The sequence below is a fragment of the Cebus imitator genome, unplaced genomic scaffold (assembly GCF_001604975.1).
Source record: "Cebus imitator isolate Cc_AM_T3 unplaced genomic scaffold, Cebus_imitator-1.0 Scaffold9, whole genome shotgun sequence".
Taxonomy (NCBI): Eukaryota; Metazoa; Chordata; class Mammalia; order Primates; family Cebidae; genus Cebus; species Cebus imitator.
Genome location: NW_016107324.1, coordinates 2,969,833 through 2,987,432, shown reverse-complemented (window position 1 = coordinate 2,987,432; position 17,600 = coordinate 2,969,833). Strand labels below are relative to the sequence as shown.

Sequence of the window (17,600 nt, the reverse complement as noted above, 5' to 3'; positions counted from 1 at the left end):
TAGTCTACTTTTTGATGGGCTTGTTTTTTTCTTACTGATTTGTTTGAGTTCATTGTAGATTCTGGATATTAGTCCTTTGTCAGATGTACAGATTGTGAAGATTTTCTCCCACTCTGTTGGTTGTCTGTTTACTCTGCTGTTCCTTTTGCCATACAAAAGCTCTTAAGTTTAATTAAATCCCAACTATTTATCTTTGTTTTTATTGCATTTGCTTTTGGGTTCTTGGTCATGAAATCTTTGCCTAAGTCAATGTCTAGAAGGGTTTTTCCAATATTATCTTCTAGAATTTTTATAGTTTCAGGTCTTAGATTTAAGTCCTTAATCCATCTTGAGTTGATTTTGTATAAGGTGAGAGAGGAGGATCCAGTTTCATTCTCCTATACGTGGCTAGCCAATTATCCAGCACCATTTGTTGAATAGGATGTCGTTTCTCCACTTCAGGTTTTTGTTTACTTTGTCAAAGATCAGTTGGCTGTAGGTATTTGGGTTTAGTTCTGGGTTCTCTATTCTGTTCCATTGGTGTATGTGACTATTTTTATATCAGTACCATGCTGTTTTGGTGACTATGACCTTACAGTATGGTTTGAAATCAGGTAGTGTGATGCCTCCAGACTTATTCTTTTTGTTTAGTCTTGCTTTGGCTGGGCGAGTTCTTTTTTGGTTCCATGTGAATTCTAGAATTTTTTTTTTTTCTAATTCTGTGAAGAATGATGGTGGTATTTTGATGGGGATTGTGTTGAATTTGTAGATTGCTTTTGGCAGTATAGTCATTTTCACATTATTGATCCCACTCATCCATGAGCTTGGATGTGTTTTCATTTATTTGTGTCAGCTGACAAATATTTTTGATGTAAAAACTAACCTGATTAGTGTGGTGGGCAAGGGGAGGGGGATGGTAAAGGTGAAGAGCAGTGCAAGACAATGCTGAAGGCTCTATCTTAGAAGAATGAGTAAAGTCTTAAGTACTGAGAAAAGTGGATGTTCTGAGATCAGAAAACAGGTACAGATTGTGGGGGAGAGAGGAGTTCAGTTTTAAAATAACTGAGTTTCAAATACCATTTTGAATCTCTCAAATAGGTCATGAGGTATAATGAGTCAGGCCTAAAACTTACTTAATTTAGGTATGGGTCATCCGTGAGAATATGGGAAATTGAGAATATGGGATCCCTAAGCCACCTTAGGAGACAATGCTAATTTTTTAAAATGTAAACTTTACTTTTTTAAGAAAATGGTAATCGTATGATTCAAATAAACAATTTAATAAAGAGTGAAATCTTTCTTTTCTCATTTCTCAAGCGACTCATTTTCTCCTCCCAGAGTAAGCAATGTTATTGGATTTCTTTTGTATCCTTCCTGATGTACTCTTTACAGATACCCCCACATATGCATAAATCTGCTGTCCTTCATATAATATATATTTTTTGAGACAGGGTTTCACTCAGTTGCACAGGGTGGAGTGCAATAGTGCAATCTTGGCTCACTGCAGCCTCCGCCTCCTGGGTTCAAGCGATGATCCTACCTCAGCCTCCTAAATAGCTAGGATTACAGGCATGTGTCAGCATGCTTAGCTAATTAAAAATTTTTATTTTGGTGGTAGATACAGGTTTCATTATATTGCCCAGGCTGGTCTTGAACTCTTGGGCTCAAACAGTCTTCCCACCTCAGCCTCCAAAGTGCTGGGATCTTTCCATCCTTTTTTGTAACACATATACACAGACCCTTCACCTTCCCTGGCTAAGGGACATTTACTTACCTGAGAGTAGCTCCCTCAGTCTTAATCACATCTCCATCTTTCAGATAAACATACTGTTGCTCTCCATTTCCTATAATTTCTTCTCTCTGAGGATTCCTTGGGAGTTTTTTAATGCAATAGGTAGTGTCTAGTCATAAAACATGTAAAATATATTAATTCACACTTTAAATGATAATTCAGCCTATTAATAGATCAACTTTCACAGAGCTAACACTTGTGAATGACTGTATAAAATATTAACACTAAGAGACAATAGAAAATGGGATGAATTACAACAGGTTATCTCTGGAATGTAACTATTTCATATCTTTCAACCAAAGAGCTCTTCACTCTTTCATGCCCCTCTAGGTCTATATGGAAGCCTCTAATTTTTTGAGTCACTCCTAGTTTATACAAAAAGCTGAAAGTAGTTGTTTATAATCTCAGCTAGCTTTGGCAACCTGACAGTTGTTGAAGAGACAGTAACACAGAACCTGGAAACTTCTCTCTATCTAAGTGCCTAACATATAGTAAAGGTGTCATGACAGTAATTAATAACAAAAGGATGATATCATGAGGCCCTTGCTGTGAGTACTGAAATGGAGGCCCAAACCAGTGGCTAAGATATTAAACCTTTAAAATAAGCTTAATCTATAACACCCCTCACTGACACAAAGAAAGTAAGTTAATTAACCAATTAACAATTGAGTGCCAATTATCTAACCAGTATACTAGGTATACCGAATACAACCACTGTGATATCAAAGTTCTTAAAAGCTGTCATGGTCGGGAAACTAAAACTTACAAATACAAAACAAAGAACTATACTTGGTACCATTTAATGAATATTAATAAAGGCAGCAGGAGTTCAGAGAAAGGAAAGTCAGAAAGGATTTATAAATATGATAGAAGTTGAGGTGTGACTTACAGGATGAACAGGATAGTTAAAGGTACAAACAAGGACTTGTAGGTAAGGGAAACAGCATTAGAAAAGGCATTAAAATGAGAATGAGCATGATATGTGTGATAATATAATGCTACCGACTTTTCTACTGCAAAATACTGGCTGTGAAGAGTGGAGATAAAGTTAGATAGGTAAGACAAGCTCAGATCAGAAACGGTCTTAAATTGCCTTTTACAGAAGAGAAGAATTTAAACTTTACCATATGTAATCACTGCACACTCTGTAGTAGGATAATGAAACAGTGTTAACTGATGATCAAAGTGGTGGCTGTGGGTAGGGAGACTCAAAGGAGATCAGACAGACCAGAAGGGGAATGACTGCAATATCCCAGCTGGAAAGTAATGAATATTAGGGTTAAGATGGTAGCACTGGAAGTATGGGGGAGAAAGAGATATTTCAAAGAGAAATTGACAAGGCATAAAAATGTGCTAGTCTGGAGGATAAAGGAGACAGAAACATTGAAATAAAAAGAAAAGGAACAACAACAAATACATCTCCCTTCTCCAACCCCAAACTCTATTATTTTATATCTTAGAGGCCAAAAGAAAGCAATGATATGCTTTTTTGGGAATCGACATTATAGAACAGATTGAGATACTGAGGTTTTTTTGTTTGTTTTGTTTTTAATCTACATAATTTTATCTTTCAGTGTTTTCAAAATTATGTGTAAATATAAATGAAAACACATATCCTATTCACAATAGCCACCTATAGGCAGGATGAAGAATGGTATGGTGAAAACAATCATGTAATATTATTATTTTTAATAGTGGCTTATCAAAATTGTAATTCATATACTATAAAAACCATCCTTTAAAAGTGTATTACTCAGAAGTTCTTTAAGTGTATTTAAATAATTGTACAACTATCACTAGTATCATTTTCAAAGCACCCAAAAGAAACTCTGTACCTAATGATAATCACTTCCGATTCCTTCCTTCCTAGCTTCTGGTAATGACTTACTTATTTTCTGTCTCTATCATATAATTGTATTAACAGGAACAAACTCAATCATTTATTAAGGTTTGAATAATTGCAACATCACTGGTACTGGGAATTATTTAAGCTGAATATAAATGTGTGATTTGTTTATGTATAAAAATGCTTAATAAAAATATTCTAATAGGATAGAAGCAAACATTTGACTCCTAGGACTTAGATGTGAAATATGTGGCAAAGATCCAAATTCAGTTTCAAAATAATTTTAAATTATCAGATAACAAAGGAAAATACATTTTAAAAGATTTACTTAAAAACAAACCAAAACAGGCAGCGTGTGGTGGCTCATGCCTGCAATATCAGCACTTTGGGAGGCTGAGGTGGGTGGGTCATTTGAGGTCAGCAGTTCAAGACCAGCCTGGTCAATATGGTGAAACCCCGTCTCTACTAAAAATACAAAAATTAGCTGGGCAGTAGTGGCGGGAACCTGTAATCCCAGCTACTCCAGAGGCTGAGGCAGGAGAATCGCTTGAGCCCAGGAGGCAGAGATTGTGGTGAGCTGAGATGGTGCCATTGAACTTCAGTCTGAGTGACAGAGGCCCTGTCTCAAAACAAAAACAAAAACACAAACCAAAACAAAATACTAGAGCAACCTGGGTCTACATAGTTCTTATATGTAGTAAAATTCAGGTTCTAAGTCACTAGGAGTTCCAAATTATACCCTGATTGTGTTTAGTAATTTTGTAAGCAGGTTGTTTTGAGGTTACTGTACGTTTCCATAGAAATCTTATAAATGGCATTTATATTTTAGGTGTGGCCTGTAAAAATACAGGTTTAGTAATGTGAAGTAGTTGAAAAATCTCTACCATACCAATTATTAGACAAAATAAGAAAACAACATGGACCAAAGTAAACACTAGTAAAACAAAACAGAATAAGAAAACACAATCCCTAACATTCTCATCCTAACAAGAATGTTAGGATCCTAACAAGAATGTTAGGGATTAAGGATTTAGAGAATGAAGAACATGGAACTTCTGGGAGAAAGATTCTAGAAGGTATTTCTGTATTTCAATGCTGAGCAACTTAAGGTGTGTATGCAGCCTGTCTAGCTTTCACTAAGGAAAGATAACAAGCCACTTTTCAAATATAATATTAAAATTTTAGTGGGCATAAAAAGCAGTGTCAAATTTCTGCTTAACTTTCTTTAAATCAATTAAATTGGTTAATCTATTATACAAATACTCATTATTTTGTATGGAATCTAAAACTATTTTAATTTCCAATTTAAAGTTGGTCAAATGTCCATTAACAGGTGAATGGTAACAGGTGAATGCATAATCAAATTGTGGCACAGTCATACAATGAACTACTACTTGGCAATAAAAAGGAACCCCAAACTCTTGATAACAGGAAACCTGGGTGAACCTCAAAAACATGATGCTGTATGAAAGAAGTCAGACAGAGAGTGACTTTTTAAGCTTCCATTATGTGAAGTTTTACAATAGGCAGAATTAATGTCTAGTGACAGAAAGTAGATGAGTGGTTGTTGGAGGCTCGGGACAGGATGAAATCACTGCAAAGCAGCATGAGGGGACCTCTTTTCGGAATGGAGGAAGTGTTCCATATCTTAACTGGAGTGGTCACATAGGTACTGACAGTTGTTAAAATTCACCAAACTGTTCACTTAAAATGGGCACATTTTATGTCTGTAAATTAAAGCTCATTGAAATTGATTTATGAAGGAAAAAAAGTGGGCCATAAACATTTTAATTTTTCAAACTGAAAAATCTGAAGAGTTGACTGAAGTGACAAAGCTTAGTAAGTAACCACAGAATATATATATATATATATATATTTTTTTTTTTTTTTCCAGACTGGGTTTCACTATGTACCTCAGGCTGGTCTTGAACTGCTGGACTCAAACTATCCTCCTGCCTCAGTCTCCTGAGTAGCTGGGATTATGAGCATATAGCACCATCCCTGGCATAAGCTAGGTTTTTAATTCACAAGATCTAATAGGTAGATTAAAAGAGGAGGTAAGACAAGAGTAAAAGAGTAAGACAAGAGAAGGAAAAGCAAGAAAAAGTCAGACCGAGAGATTATAAGTTCCTGTGGTACACAGTCCCGTTAGATTGGAAGAAAGGAGGTAAGAGGGTAAAGCAGCTTGGTTGGCAGTTTTTTATAACTAGAAGCCTGGTGATATTGGCTGTGGTAGCTGATACCATGCTGATGTCCCAATTGTAGTCACAAGGCCTAAAAAAGCAGATCTTTACAAATGTTTGAAAATATTAGCTCAATGTAAATAAGCATGAATATTCTTGACCTCCTTACTGTGCCCCTCATGTGCCAACCATGCTCCCATTCTAGCATCTTTCCTCTTGTAATGCTGTCTGCCTGCTCCTTCTCTGTGTCCACCCTGGATATAACAGTCCCTGCCCTTCTCTACTTTACTCTTTTCCCTTTCTCTTCTTGTACATTTATTTTCCTGCATAACACCCATCATCATTTGATCTATCTTTTTTTCACTTTGTGGCCCAGGCTGAAGTGCAGTGGCACAATCTTGGCTCACTGCAACCTCAGCTTCCCTGGCTCAAGCAATCTGTCCACCCTAGCCTCCTGAGTAGCTGGGTCTGCAGGTGCACGCCACCACAACCAACTAATTTTTGTACTTTTTTGTAGAGATACGGTCTTGCTATGTTGCCCAGGCTGCTCTTAAACTCCTGAGCTCAAGCAATCCACCCACCTTGGCCTCCCAAAATGTCGGGATTACAGGCGTGCGCCACTGCACTCGGCCTGACCTATTATTTATTTACAATTACCTTTCCTATTTGAATGAAAACTCCATGAGAACAGAGTCTGTTTTGTTCACTGCTATATCCCTTGTGCCAAGAACACTGTCTGACATATAACAGTCACCTAAATATTTGTTTACTGAATGAATTAATGAATCTAGATGTGTGATGGTGGGATGAGGAAATAAAGACATGGAAAATGTCAGTATTGAATAGGTTTCAGGGACAATGAATTATCAATACAATGATATCTTGCTTGAATTTCAGCTTATCTTCATAACTGCCTTAAAGTTACAGAAGGCCTGAGATTATCTGTTAGAATGTGAGCAGTAACAGCACCTACCTCACAGCATCCACATAAAGTATTTAGTATAGTGCCTGGCACAGAGTAAATGCTCAACAGCTGTTAGTTATGATTAAGTCCGAATAGTAATTGTCACACAGACTAAAGTAAAATTGAGGATTTGAAACAGAACTCAGGACTTTCCTTTCCTCCTTTGTTAAAACTAGGGACAGTATTCAACAGTCTCAGCAATTTCTAAAAGTACCAATTAAATCTGAGGTATTTAGTAAATGGTTTATAGACTACTTAGCTCTGTAACTGAAATAAATTATTCTCCAAACATGGCTTTCCTCAATGAGCTTAATGAATGTTTTCTGTTTACCATTATTGATGCTTTTACAAATATCTCCAATGCCTCCAGAATGATCTTGGTGCCAGTGAGTCACTACAATTTCCTGGATTGCTGTGTTAAATTCAGTTAGAGCCTGCTTTAAACAGCTGATATATTCTGGAATTGCTGGTTCACCAGTGTCAATGAGGATTCTCCTGAAAATTAAATGGAAGATAATCACACAACTGGAACACAGAGTTGACATTAGTATTACTTTGCTAAACTGCAAAAATTATTTTATTTTCAACATGCTCAAAATAGCTATGTCACTTTAGCTTAACTATAGTAATCTCACCCTAATAAAGTTTCCTGAAAAAAATTAGAGCTAAATATAAGTCTGAACAAGGAATAAGAGCAGTAATCTCGAACATTTACAAAGCAATTAAAATAAACATGGTACCATTTCAAGGACCTTACATATTTTAATAACTGCATTCCTCATAACAACTGTTTAAGGTAGATATTTTATTATTACATTTAGAAGTAATTTGCCCAGGTTACTCTGCAGGTAAATGGCAGAAACAGTTTTCAAACCCAGGTATTCTGATGCTCAGAATATATGCTCTTATCTATCTGCCTTTGAGATCTCTTATCTCAATATATTTCAAAAGTTTTATACATATGAAAGATTTTGATTCAATGGCACCCCTAAAGAAACTAGTCTTTGGCACTAGCACCCTTACACATGAAAATGAAGGCCTTAGTGAAGCACAGGGAAATGTCTGAGCTGTTTACTTTCTTTACTTAGACAACCCCATTAGCTGTATTTTTTTGCTTGTGGTTCTGAATCTTCCTTATACTTTGCCCTTCCTCATGATTTTATGAGGTGGCCTTTGGCTATGAAGTTTTGCCGCACTAAAGACATTGGGGTGACATTTTCCTCAAGATCCAATTCTTTTTTTTTTTTTTTTGAGACAGGATCTTGCTCTGTCACCTAGGCTGGAGTGCAGTGGTGTGATCTCAGCTCACTGCAGCCTCGACCTCCTGGACTCAAGAGATTCTCCCACATTCCCCTCCTGAGTAGCTGGGACCACAGATATGCACCACTATGCCCGGCTAATTTTTGTATTTTTTGCAGAGATGGTGTTTTGTCATATTGCCCAGGCTGGTCTCTTAACTCCTGGGCTCAAACAATCTTCCCACCTCAGCCTCCCAAACTGCTGGGATTACAGTCATTGAGCCACCATGCCCAACTCAAGATCCAATTCACAAACTTCTTCACTCATGCTGTTCCATAGTAACCACCCCAGTAATTCAGGCTGGCTGACAGATTAGTCTTGATGAAAAGTCTGAGTTATTCATTCATTGATCAATAACTGTTTATGGATTACCCAATATGTGCCACAACTTTGTTTCTTATAGTAAGCAGGACAAAACAACCTTGCTTACATTCTACTTTGGTGAGAAGGGGAACTGCATATGACTGAAAATAAACAATAAAAGTAACGGACAATAGAAAGCATTTTGCAAAGCATTAAAATTAAACAGTGAGTAACTGGATGGCTAATTTTTTTTGTTGTTGGTTTGTTTCCTTAACTCTACTCCCTGTGATCCACAGCCAACAAAAACAAACTGGCTTCTCATAAGGGAGGAGAGCAATGGCCTAATAGCCCATTGGCTTCTGTCTGCACCCTATGTTCTGTAGCACAGTAGATGTCCTTCAGAAACACAGTGTTGAACTGTCCTATCTGGAGACAGGAGACCAGAGGTTACAATGGGGGCATTTATTATAGGGTACTGTTGGCAGTAAAAATGTAAGGAAGAAATGAATGGCTTAAAGAACATTAAGCCATTTTTTTAAACAACTAGATGTGGAAGGAGGGAAACAGTTGGCGATTCTGAGGTGGGATGACTGGTGTGCCATTAATCAAGATGGTAAACCCTGGAGGGAGCAAATGTGAGATGAGTTTGACTTGGGTCACAGTGAATTCCAATGCCATTCCTAGCCATCTTACCTTGCTTTTTTACAATAGTAATTATTACCATGTAACATGTATTTACATATTTGTTTATTACCTACACATCCAACACCACCCTATAAATTTGAGTACCTTCAGGGCAGAAAGCTTGTCTATTTGGTTCAAGGAATTTATGGATTTATTTCCATATCTACAATACATTGTACTGTACTCAGCACTGTGCACATTTAGTGATGTTAATTAAAAATATGTAAGACTATAATACTATGATACCTCCAATAATACTCTTTAGCCCACCCATCCTAGATTTTGGCTGCCTCCATGCATTTGGGGTTATTTACCACAAATTCTCACTGCCCATAAACTAGTGTCACTGGGACTATTTTTGTGGGTCTTCTGGTTCTTGAAAAGAATCCTTACATGCTTCAGGTAAGACTTCTTAATTTTTTTCAAACCATCAAGGCCCCACGAATTTTAAAATTATTTCTTAATCCTTGCCTTCCCCTCTTCCTAAGAAACTCTGTTTTGAAATATCTCCTAATCTAAAAATGAATGCAAAACTCTATAATTTAAAGACCAGATCACATTGCACTGATCAAAAGTCATGACAAAATTAACAGAGTTGATAGACGAATTTGATAAAATCTAGTAGCAAAGAAAACAGATCTTTTAGAATGCCTGTGCTAGTTGTTTGCAGGTGAAAGTGTGAGTAAATACAGGCCTGTGGCAAGAGAACATGTTTCTGGGCCTCTAGTTTTAGGTTTCCTAATGGTCCTGTCTTGGTTTAACAAAACTGGAATTGACAAAAGGACTCTTAAAGAAAACAGAAAAAGTCCTGAAATAAATCTATTCAGAACAAAGGAGGGTGTCTAGATGCTATAAAACCTAAAAAAGGAGTCTGCACCAAGCATTGAGGGGAAAAAAAGTCACACTGATAACATATTACATTGATATAGTAATTTACACCATTTGGAGCGTTCATATTTATTATTTCCTTTGATCCTCATATCAACTCTAGGGAGGCATTATTACTTTATTAATTATTTTATTTTATAGAAAACTAGTCTTCAGAAAGGCTAAGCGATTTGCTCCAGCTCATATAACCAGCAAGAGGCAGTGCTGGGAAGTACTACATGTTCAGATACAAGGTCCAGTGACTTCTCCATTCAAAACACTGCCTCTCTAGCAGAAGGGGATTGCTTACGTTAAGTGCCTAGAATCATTCTTTATGTGGCAAAAATAAAACTTCAACTATACATTTGAAAAAATTGTTATCAGTTTTGAAATTGAAAAAAAAGGTTATCTCCCTTAGCAGTTACTCTATCCATGACATCTGTGAATAGTTACTCCAGATGATTAGTATCATCTCTACATGGGCTTGTCAATTTTGTTTTTCATGGTCACAAACAATAATATCCCTATCTCAGGAGGTCATTATGCAAATGCAAATTATGCTAATGAAGGGCTCAAGAGAAGAGTATAAATGAATGTGTATAGGTCTATGAACGATTTATTCACTAGAGCAAAGTGCCTGGCACATAGTAGGCACACAATAACTGTGCTACATGAATGGAGAAAACAATTTTCAATTGACGGAAAATTAGTAGAATCAAATTCCTTGTTATAGGTATTTTATGTCAATATTAAGATAGCTATTAACTAGTCTCTGCTGTCAATCTTACAAAATTATTAGATATTTTCTGCCCACCTACTATGAGACCAGTGTTGTCTAGATGTTAAGAGGAAAGCAGAAGTGATAAAACAGCTAACATGGTATGTTTTCCATGTGCCAGAACTTGTTAAGCGCTTTTCATGTATGTTTTTTCACTTAAATTTCACTGAATCCTCATAACAACCCAAGGAAGTAGGTACTATATAACCTTCACTGGGTTGTATCAGGAATCTGATGCTTAGAATTGTCTTGTCCAAAGTCATATGGCCAGTAAATGGCACTAGGATTCTAATCTAGGTAGCCAGAGTCCAGAGTTTAACTATTCTACCTGACTGCCTTTTTCTATTATAAGCCACATTGCTCACAAAGTATGTACAATTTTGATAGGAATGGTTAAAATTGCAGCTTTTAGAGGTTCTTGAGCAGAGGAGGAAAGTAGAAATTCTGGACAATTTGGCTATCATTTGTTGATTCTAAAGCTTATTAATTATCTATGTACTGAGTATCACAGTTAGGTCTAGTAGTGTTTTAGTGAAGTTCATTTGGCATCTGTGGGCTGAGATGAGGAAGGAAGACCAGGTAAAAACTATAGTTATCTAACAGTCCTGGAGCCATAATAGTGAAAATTAAGAGAAAATGTAGAGAATGCTCATTCATTCAGCAACTATTTACTATTCTATCTGTACTGTGTACAAGGCTCTGTGCTAGGTGCTGGGGATAGAGCCATGAATATACTTTAACTGAACTGATGTTATAGAGGGGCATGAAGTTGTGCAAAGCTTCTTGCACAAAAAAATCATTTCATTATCATTGAGATAAGGACCATGAAAAGTATGGAGTGCCCCTAATACAGTCTGATGGGTCAGGGAAGACTTCTATGAGGAAATGGTATTTCAACTGTGCTCTAAAGGATGAATGAGATTAGCTGGGTAAAGAAGGGAGGGATGAGTAGAAGAAAGAGGAAAGCATGTATGAAGTCCCTGAGAGAGGAATCATAAACCTCATCTGAGGTACTAAGGCCAGCATGGCTGGAATGGGAGAGGTTTGAGAGGAGCCTGGTAAGACTAATGGAGGCCAGAATAAGCAAGGCCTTCCAATTTTCATTCTTAAAATACCACTCAGGCTACATTGGTGAGATTGGATTGAAGAGAGATAGTAGTCACAGAGAAGCCAGTTAGGAGCCTTATATTATAGCAGCCTAAGCAAAGGTGTGTTGGCTTGGACTGAGTGGTAGCAGGGGACATGAAAAGAGCTTCATAATGGCTTGGCTATGTAGCAGGAAGCAAATAAATGTCAGGGAAGGTATTTAGGCATTTCCTTTGGACAACTGCAGGGATGGTTTTGTTTACCAAGATATGGATAGCTGGAAGAGGACCTGGCAGTTTCCCGGGAAAGGTTATGAGTTCAGCATGGAAAACACTGAGTTCCAGGCAGCAGTGAGTCATGCAAATAGATTTAACAGTTGGCTACTTGAGTCTGAAGATCAAGTTGGAATTTGAACTAGAGCTATAAATATTTAGTAGTTAATAATAAATAGATAATAAAGGTAAAGCCAAAGAAGTAGATGAGATCACCTAGGTAGAGAATGCAGTAGAACATAAGAGATGAGGATTACATCTTGAGTAACGAAAATAATTAAAGATTTGGTAAAGAAGGTGACTCAATCAAGGTGAAAGAGAAAGAGCAGCTCAAGAGGTAAGAGGAAACCTGAAGAATGTGGTGTTGGCAAATGAAGGAGGGAATGGTCAATGGTGTCAAAACACTTAAGTTCAGAGAAGATGAGAACAGAAAAATACCATTGGGTTTAGTGATATAAAGGCCACTTGTGATCTTAGAGCTGTTTTGTGAAGTGGAACAGGTGGATACCAATCTGAGAACATCTGACATGGGGCCGATCAATATTAATTTCTAGCCACCTTTTACTTTATCAAGTAGCATCATCTATACTTATTTCTAGCTCAACTATGTGGACTCTCTAGTTCAACTATATGGAGAAATAATTTACATAGTGCAAGTAATTCCACTGGCCATTCCACTCCATTAATTTATGTGAGTAACAGTGTTAAGTAATTTAAGACGAGAGACTATAAATCTGCTTTTCCCTCAGTTAGTCTTTAAGTCTTCTTTAACACTAGCACTTTGCTATGTTGAGTGTGATTCTAGTGTTTAAAGATACAGTATGTATTTTTCATACAACATGGCCCCTAAACACAAGCCAATTTCTTCATCTGGTTTTCAAACAGAACCAGCCATCTGCTTCGACGCTGGAAAAAAGGCAGGTTGTGCTGAACTTACTGAGACAATACACTTATCTACAACATGGTGTTCTTCTAAGAGACTTTCCAGGGTAATTCTGATTATATGCATCTTTTGTCTGAGGTATTAACTTTGGAACTAGTTTAAGATGACACACTGAAGAGAGACCACCTATGGATTTACTTGATTGAGGGACTTCCAGCCAAGACAGACTGTACCCCAGAAATCTAGCATTTTTCCTGCTTAATGCTCTGTATTCCTAGATTCTGGTGGCAGCCTAAACCTTTGGTAACTACTTGGCCCTGCCTTGTTTACTCTGAACTTAATCTTTTAGCTGCCTGCCTTGCAGGTCTGCTGCTTCTAAAATTCTTATTTGTTGGTAAAACGCCAAACAGTAGACACTTCCAAGGAAAACTCAATGAACTATACTTACTAAATTGTTTTTAGCAATCAATTATATTTTAAAAGTTATTTTTAATTGACTGCACAATTAAACTCTATGCTGGAAAAGTACATTATCTCCGTTATCCAGTAAAGACTATGTAAAAGTTGCTAAATGCCTAAGACTTACCATGCAATAAACCAAATCTCCCATCCCTGCATAAATTCCACTGAAACCAGAATGCAGCTGAACAAGAGCAAAAGTATCTTCATAGAAATGCAGGTATGTTACTCTGCAAATTAAACTCAAACAGGGTCACAAACAATTGTAACAAAAAACCCCAAAATTAATTATGTCAGCTCTTAAGATTCCACAGGCTAGGGGCTCTTTCCGGTTTTACAGAAAAACAATTTGGAAGCCTAAAGAATTCTGCCCTCTACTGCTGAGTTGAGAAAATCGCCTCAACAGAATCGCTTTTGAGAAGGGAAATTACACTCTGGACAAAACACCAGTGAAAGTCAAGTGTGCAAAGTAAACACTTTCTTGGACCCTTGACTCCAGACATCCCAATTTTCTCAACAGTTTAAACACGCACACCCTGGCATTCAAACATCAAACAAAGTAAGTCTAATATCAAAACAGGAAGTTTCTTCTTTTTTCTTTTTTTCTCCACTAATCTCCCTGGAGAGCTATCACCCGGGGTGGTCGTATTTTAGCGAGCTCCGAGATCCGAGTGTCTGCGTGCAGTCCCGGTAGGGCTGCCCGGCGCGGAGCTGCCAGGCTCGGGGCAGCACACGGCCCTCCCCGCTGCCCGCGCAGCCGCGGTCACAGTCCGGGCTCCGCGTACGTTGGGAGGTTGGAGAGGGACGTTTACCTGGGGCCGGTCCCCACTAGGTAGGTGTTGGTGCCCTGCAGGGTCATGGGACCCGGGTTACAGCCCAACACACGCACGACTCGATTGGACAGCCGCTCGACGCGCTGCAACACAGCAGCCATTCCCGCCTGAGTCGCCAGCCGGCGCGTCGGCTATCCGCATTCTCCAGCGCCGAGCAAGCCAACAGGCCGGTGACTGCGAGGAGAGTCCACGTGACGCCGGGAGGGAGGGGATTGGCCAGCGGCGGGGCCGGGTGTCATGTGACACCGCGGGCGCGTCTGGGCGGGGATCTGGCGGGAAGGGCGGGGCCGAACCAGACGTCGCGTGACACCGCGCGGGCCGCTCGGGCGGTAGTGGGAAGGCTGGCGCGAGTCGGCGTGAGGCGAGGCGGGCGTCTGACTCTGTCACAGGGGCTGGTTCCTCACGGGTTTGTGTCCTAGGCAGGCGAGTGGATCCAAGTGGGTTAGAGACATTTTAATTTGGAAGAGTCTTGTGATGGTGCAAAGGGCAGACATTTTTGGTAACGGTTACTCAATAATCCTAGGAAGGATTGCTAGTCAGATTTTTAGGCAGTAGCTGTGTGTGTGTGTGTGTGTGTTAGCCTGTTCATCTTTTATAATAAACAGCAGTAACACATATTTACTTCCTACTTCCTACTATGCCTAAGTGCTTTCTACAAACATCCCACTTAAGTCATTTTATCCTCAAAACATTGTTAAGAGGTGGACACTATTTTTGTTACAAATGAAAAACGGGGATTGGGCGGCTGCCCAGGTGACGAGTCTGCGTGTGCAGCCTTGTGCCTACCTGCCTTGCACTAACACCTGCGCCTCTCTGTGAGCCTCCCAGAGTTACCCACTTGTCCAAGGAGCTAGGCTGGGGAAGCCGTTTTATGCCCAAGACGGAAGGGACTTATTTTCTCTGTAACAAGTCGGTTTCCAATCCACCAAGTATTAACTTTCCAATATTAATTACCGTTTTTTATTTAAAAAGTTGAGTTATGAATTACCTAAAAGAAAATACACAGATCCTATCGTCAGGTCCATCAAGTTATGAAAACTATGTAATCACTGCCCCAAAGAGATGTAGAACATATCCACTGTAGCAGCCCACTCTTTTTAAAAAACAGGTGAGAAATTGACACAGTGCTTGGCGGCTTTTCTTTTTTTTTTTCAGATGTTTCTGATGAAAAAAACGGTCTGCTATGAACTTACCTATTTTATGAGTCACCAGCGTAATGTATCACATTGGCTAATGACATCTGCGTTATGTGTGAGCAATGTTTTTGCCTTGTTTGACACAGTTGCACTTTTAATGAAAAAGTATTAAAAAAATCATCGCTGAAATAATCATATAAATTATTCCCTTTGCAATGGGAAATTAAGCAGTATACCCTTCAAAAAATACTTGAAGTATCCAACTAAATCTCCTACATCAGGCATTTTAATCTGTCAATATGTATTTACTGTAGCCATCAATTGATGGCTATTCAGGCAGGAAGCTATGCACATCTTCCCTTTTTAAGAACTCTGCTGGAAAGTCAGTGAATCCTGGAGAAGAGGATGTAACAGTAATTTCTGGACCACAGTGTTCCTACTGAGAATCTGGGCACTCCTCTTCTTTTATCCTTTAGCTTAATTAATTTTCTTACTTAGCTTACTTATTTACTTACAGGGTCTGGCTCTCACCCAGGCTGCAGTGCAGTGACACTGACATAGCTCTCTGTAACCTTGAATGCTTGAACTCAAGAGATTCAGATGATCCTCCTGCTTTGGTTTCCCAAAGTGCTAGGATCACAGGCCTGAAACACCATGGCTGTCTGCGATAAACTTTTTAACTCCCACTTATGAATGAGAATATATGATATTTGTCTTTCTGTGCCTGGATTATTTCACTTAGCATGATAAACTCTAGTTCTATTCACGTTGCTGCAAATGACATGATTTCATTATTTTTTATGGCCAAATAGTATTTTATTGTGTGTATATATCCCATTTTCTTTATCCATTTGTTTGTTCATGGACTTTTGGTTGATTTCATATCTTTTCTATTGTGAATAATGTTACAATAAACTTGCAGGTGCGGTTATCCCTTTGATATACAAATAGTAGTGGGATTGCTAGATTATATGGTAGTTCTATTTGTGTGTGTGTGTGTGTGTGTGTGTGTGTGTGTGTGTGTATGTATTTTAGAAATCTCTGTACTATTTTCCATAGTGGTTGTACTAATTCACATTCCCACCAACCGTGTATGAGAATTCCCTTTTCTCTACATCCTCTCCAGCATCTGTTATTTTCTTTTTACTAACAGCTCTTTTAACTGGGGTAAGATTAAGGATTATGGTTTTGATATGCATTTCCCTGATGATTAGTGATGTTGAGCATTTTTTCATATGTTTGTTGGCCATTTGTATGTCTTCTTTTGAGAATTGTCTATTCATGTTCTTTACCCGCTTTTGATGGGATTATTTGTGTTTTCTCTTGTTGAGTTCCTTGTATGTTCTGGATATTAGTCTCTTGTCAGATGAATAGTTTGCAAAGATTTTCTTCCGTTCAACGGATGCCTCTTCACTCTGTTGATTGTTCCATCTGCTGTGCAGAAGCTTTTTTGTTTAACATAGTCCAATTTGTCTGTTTTTATTTTAGTTGTATGTGTGTTTCAGGTCTTGACCATGAAATCTTTTCCTAAATCAATGTCCTTATGTATTTTACCTGTATTTTCTAGTAGTTTAAGGTCTTATGTTTAGTCCTTCTTGAGTTGGCTTTTGTATATGATGAGAGACAGGGTCCAGTTTCATTAGCTTTTTTTCAAAAAAATTAAACTTTCACTTGCACTTTTCTTTTTTGTCGTTGCTGTTTAAAGCCAATGTTTGCAATAATTTGTTATTCAGTCTTATAAAATTCAGCACTTTTCTTCTTGATTTCATTTAATCAATTGCCAAGCTCCTGATTTGGCAGATGAAGAAATGGGCCGAATGATTTAAAAGTAAGGCAACTTGCATAGGGTCATACTAGAAGATGCTAGAAGAAGAATACAAATAGAAGGTAGATAGTGACTATGTTTTAGATGAGATAAAATTGAGGTAATTGTGGTATATCTAGGTAGAGAAACCTATAGATAGTTAGATATATTTTTTGGTTGGGCGTGGTGGCTCATGCCCGTAATCCCAGCACTTTGGGAGGCTGATGCAGGAGGATCACTTGAGGTCAGAAGTTTGAGACTAGCCTGGCCAATATGGTGAAACCGTCTCAACTAAAAATAAAAAAAATTAGCCTGGTGTGGTGGTGGGTGCCTGTAATCCCAGCTGCTTGGCAGGTTGAGGTAGGAGAATCACTTGAACCCAGGAGGTAGAGGTTGCAGTGAGCCGAGACTGTGGCACTGCACTCTAGCCTG

The 17,600-nt window shown here is 38.3% G+C and overlaps 2 protein-coding genes across 2 annotated transcripts in view; one reads left to right on the top strand and one right to left on the bottom strand.

Annotated features, from left to right (window-relative positions):
• Positions 1 to 14,556, bottom strand: part of LACTB2 (lactamase beta 2) — a 31,381-nt gene extending 16,825 nt beyond the window's left edge. Inside the window, exons 1-3 of the mRNA XM_017544608.2 lie at positions 14,208 to 14,556; positions 7,096 to 7,259; positions 1,754 to 1,880 (exon numbers count right to left, since the gene is read on the bottom strand). Coding sequence (XP_017400097.1) covers positions 1,754 to 1,880; positions 7,096 to 7,259; positions 14,208 to 14,329 — 413 coding nt within the window. The 5' untranslated portion in view covers positions 14,330 to 14,556. The remainder of the gene's footprint in view (positions 1 to 1,753; positions 1,881 to 7,095; positions 7,260 to 14,207) is intronic.
• The window catches only part of XKR9 (XK related 9), a 71,281-nt gene continuing 65,865 nt past the window's right edge, over positions 12,185 to 17,600 (top strand). Inside the window, exon 1 of the mRNA XM_037744253.1 lies at positions 12,185 to 12,390. The gene's annotated coding sequence lies outside the window, so the exon portion shown is untranslated. The remainder of the gene's footprint in view (positions 12,391 to 17,600) is intronic.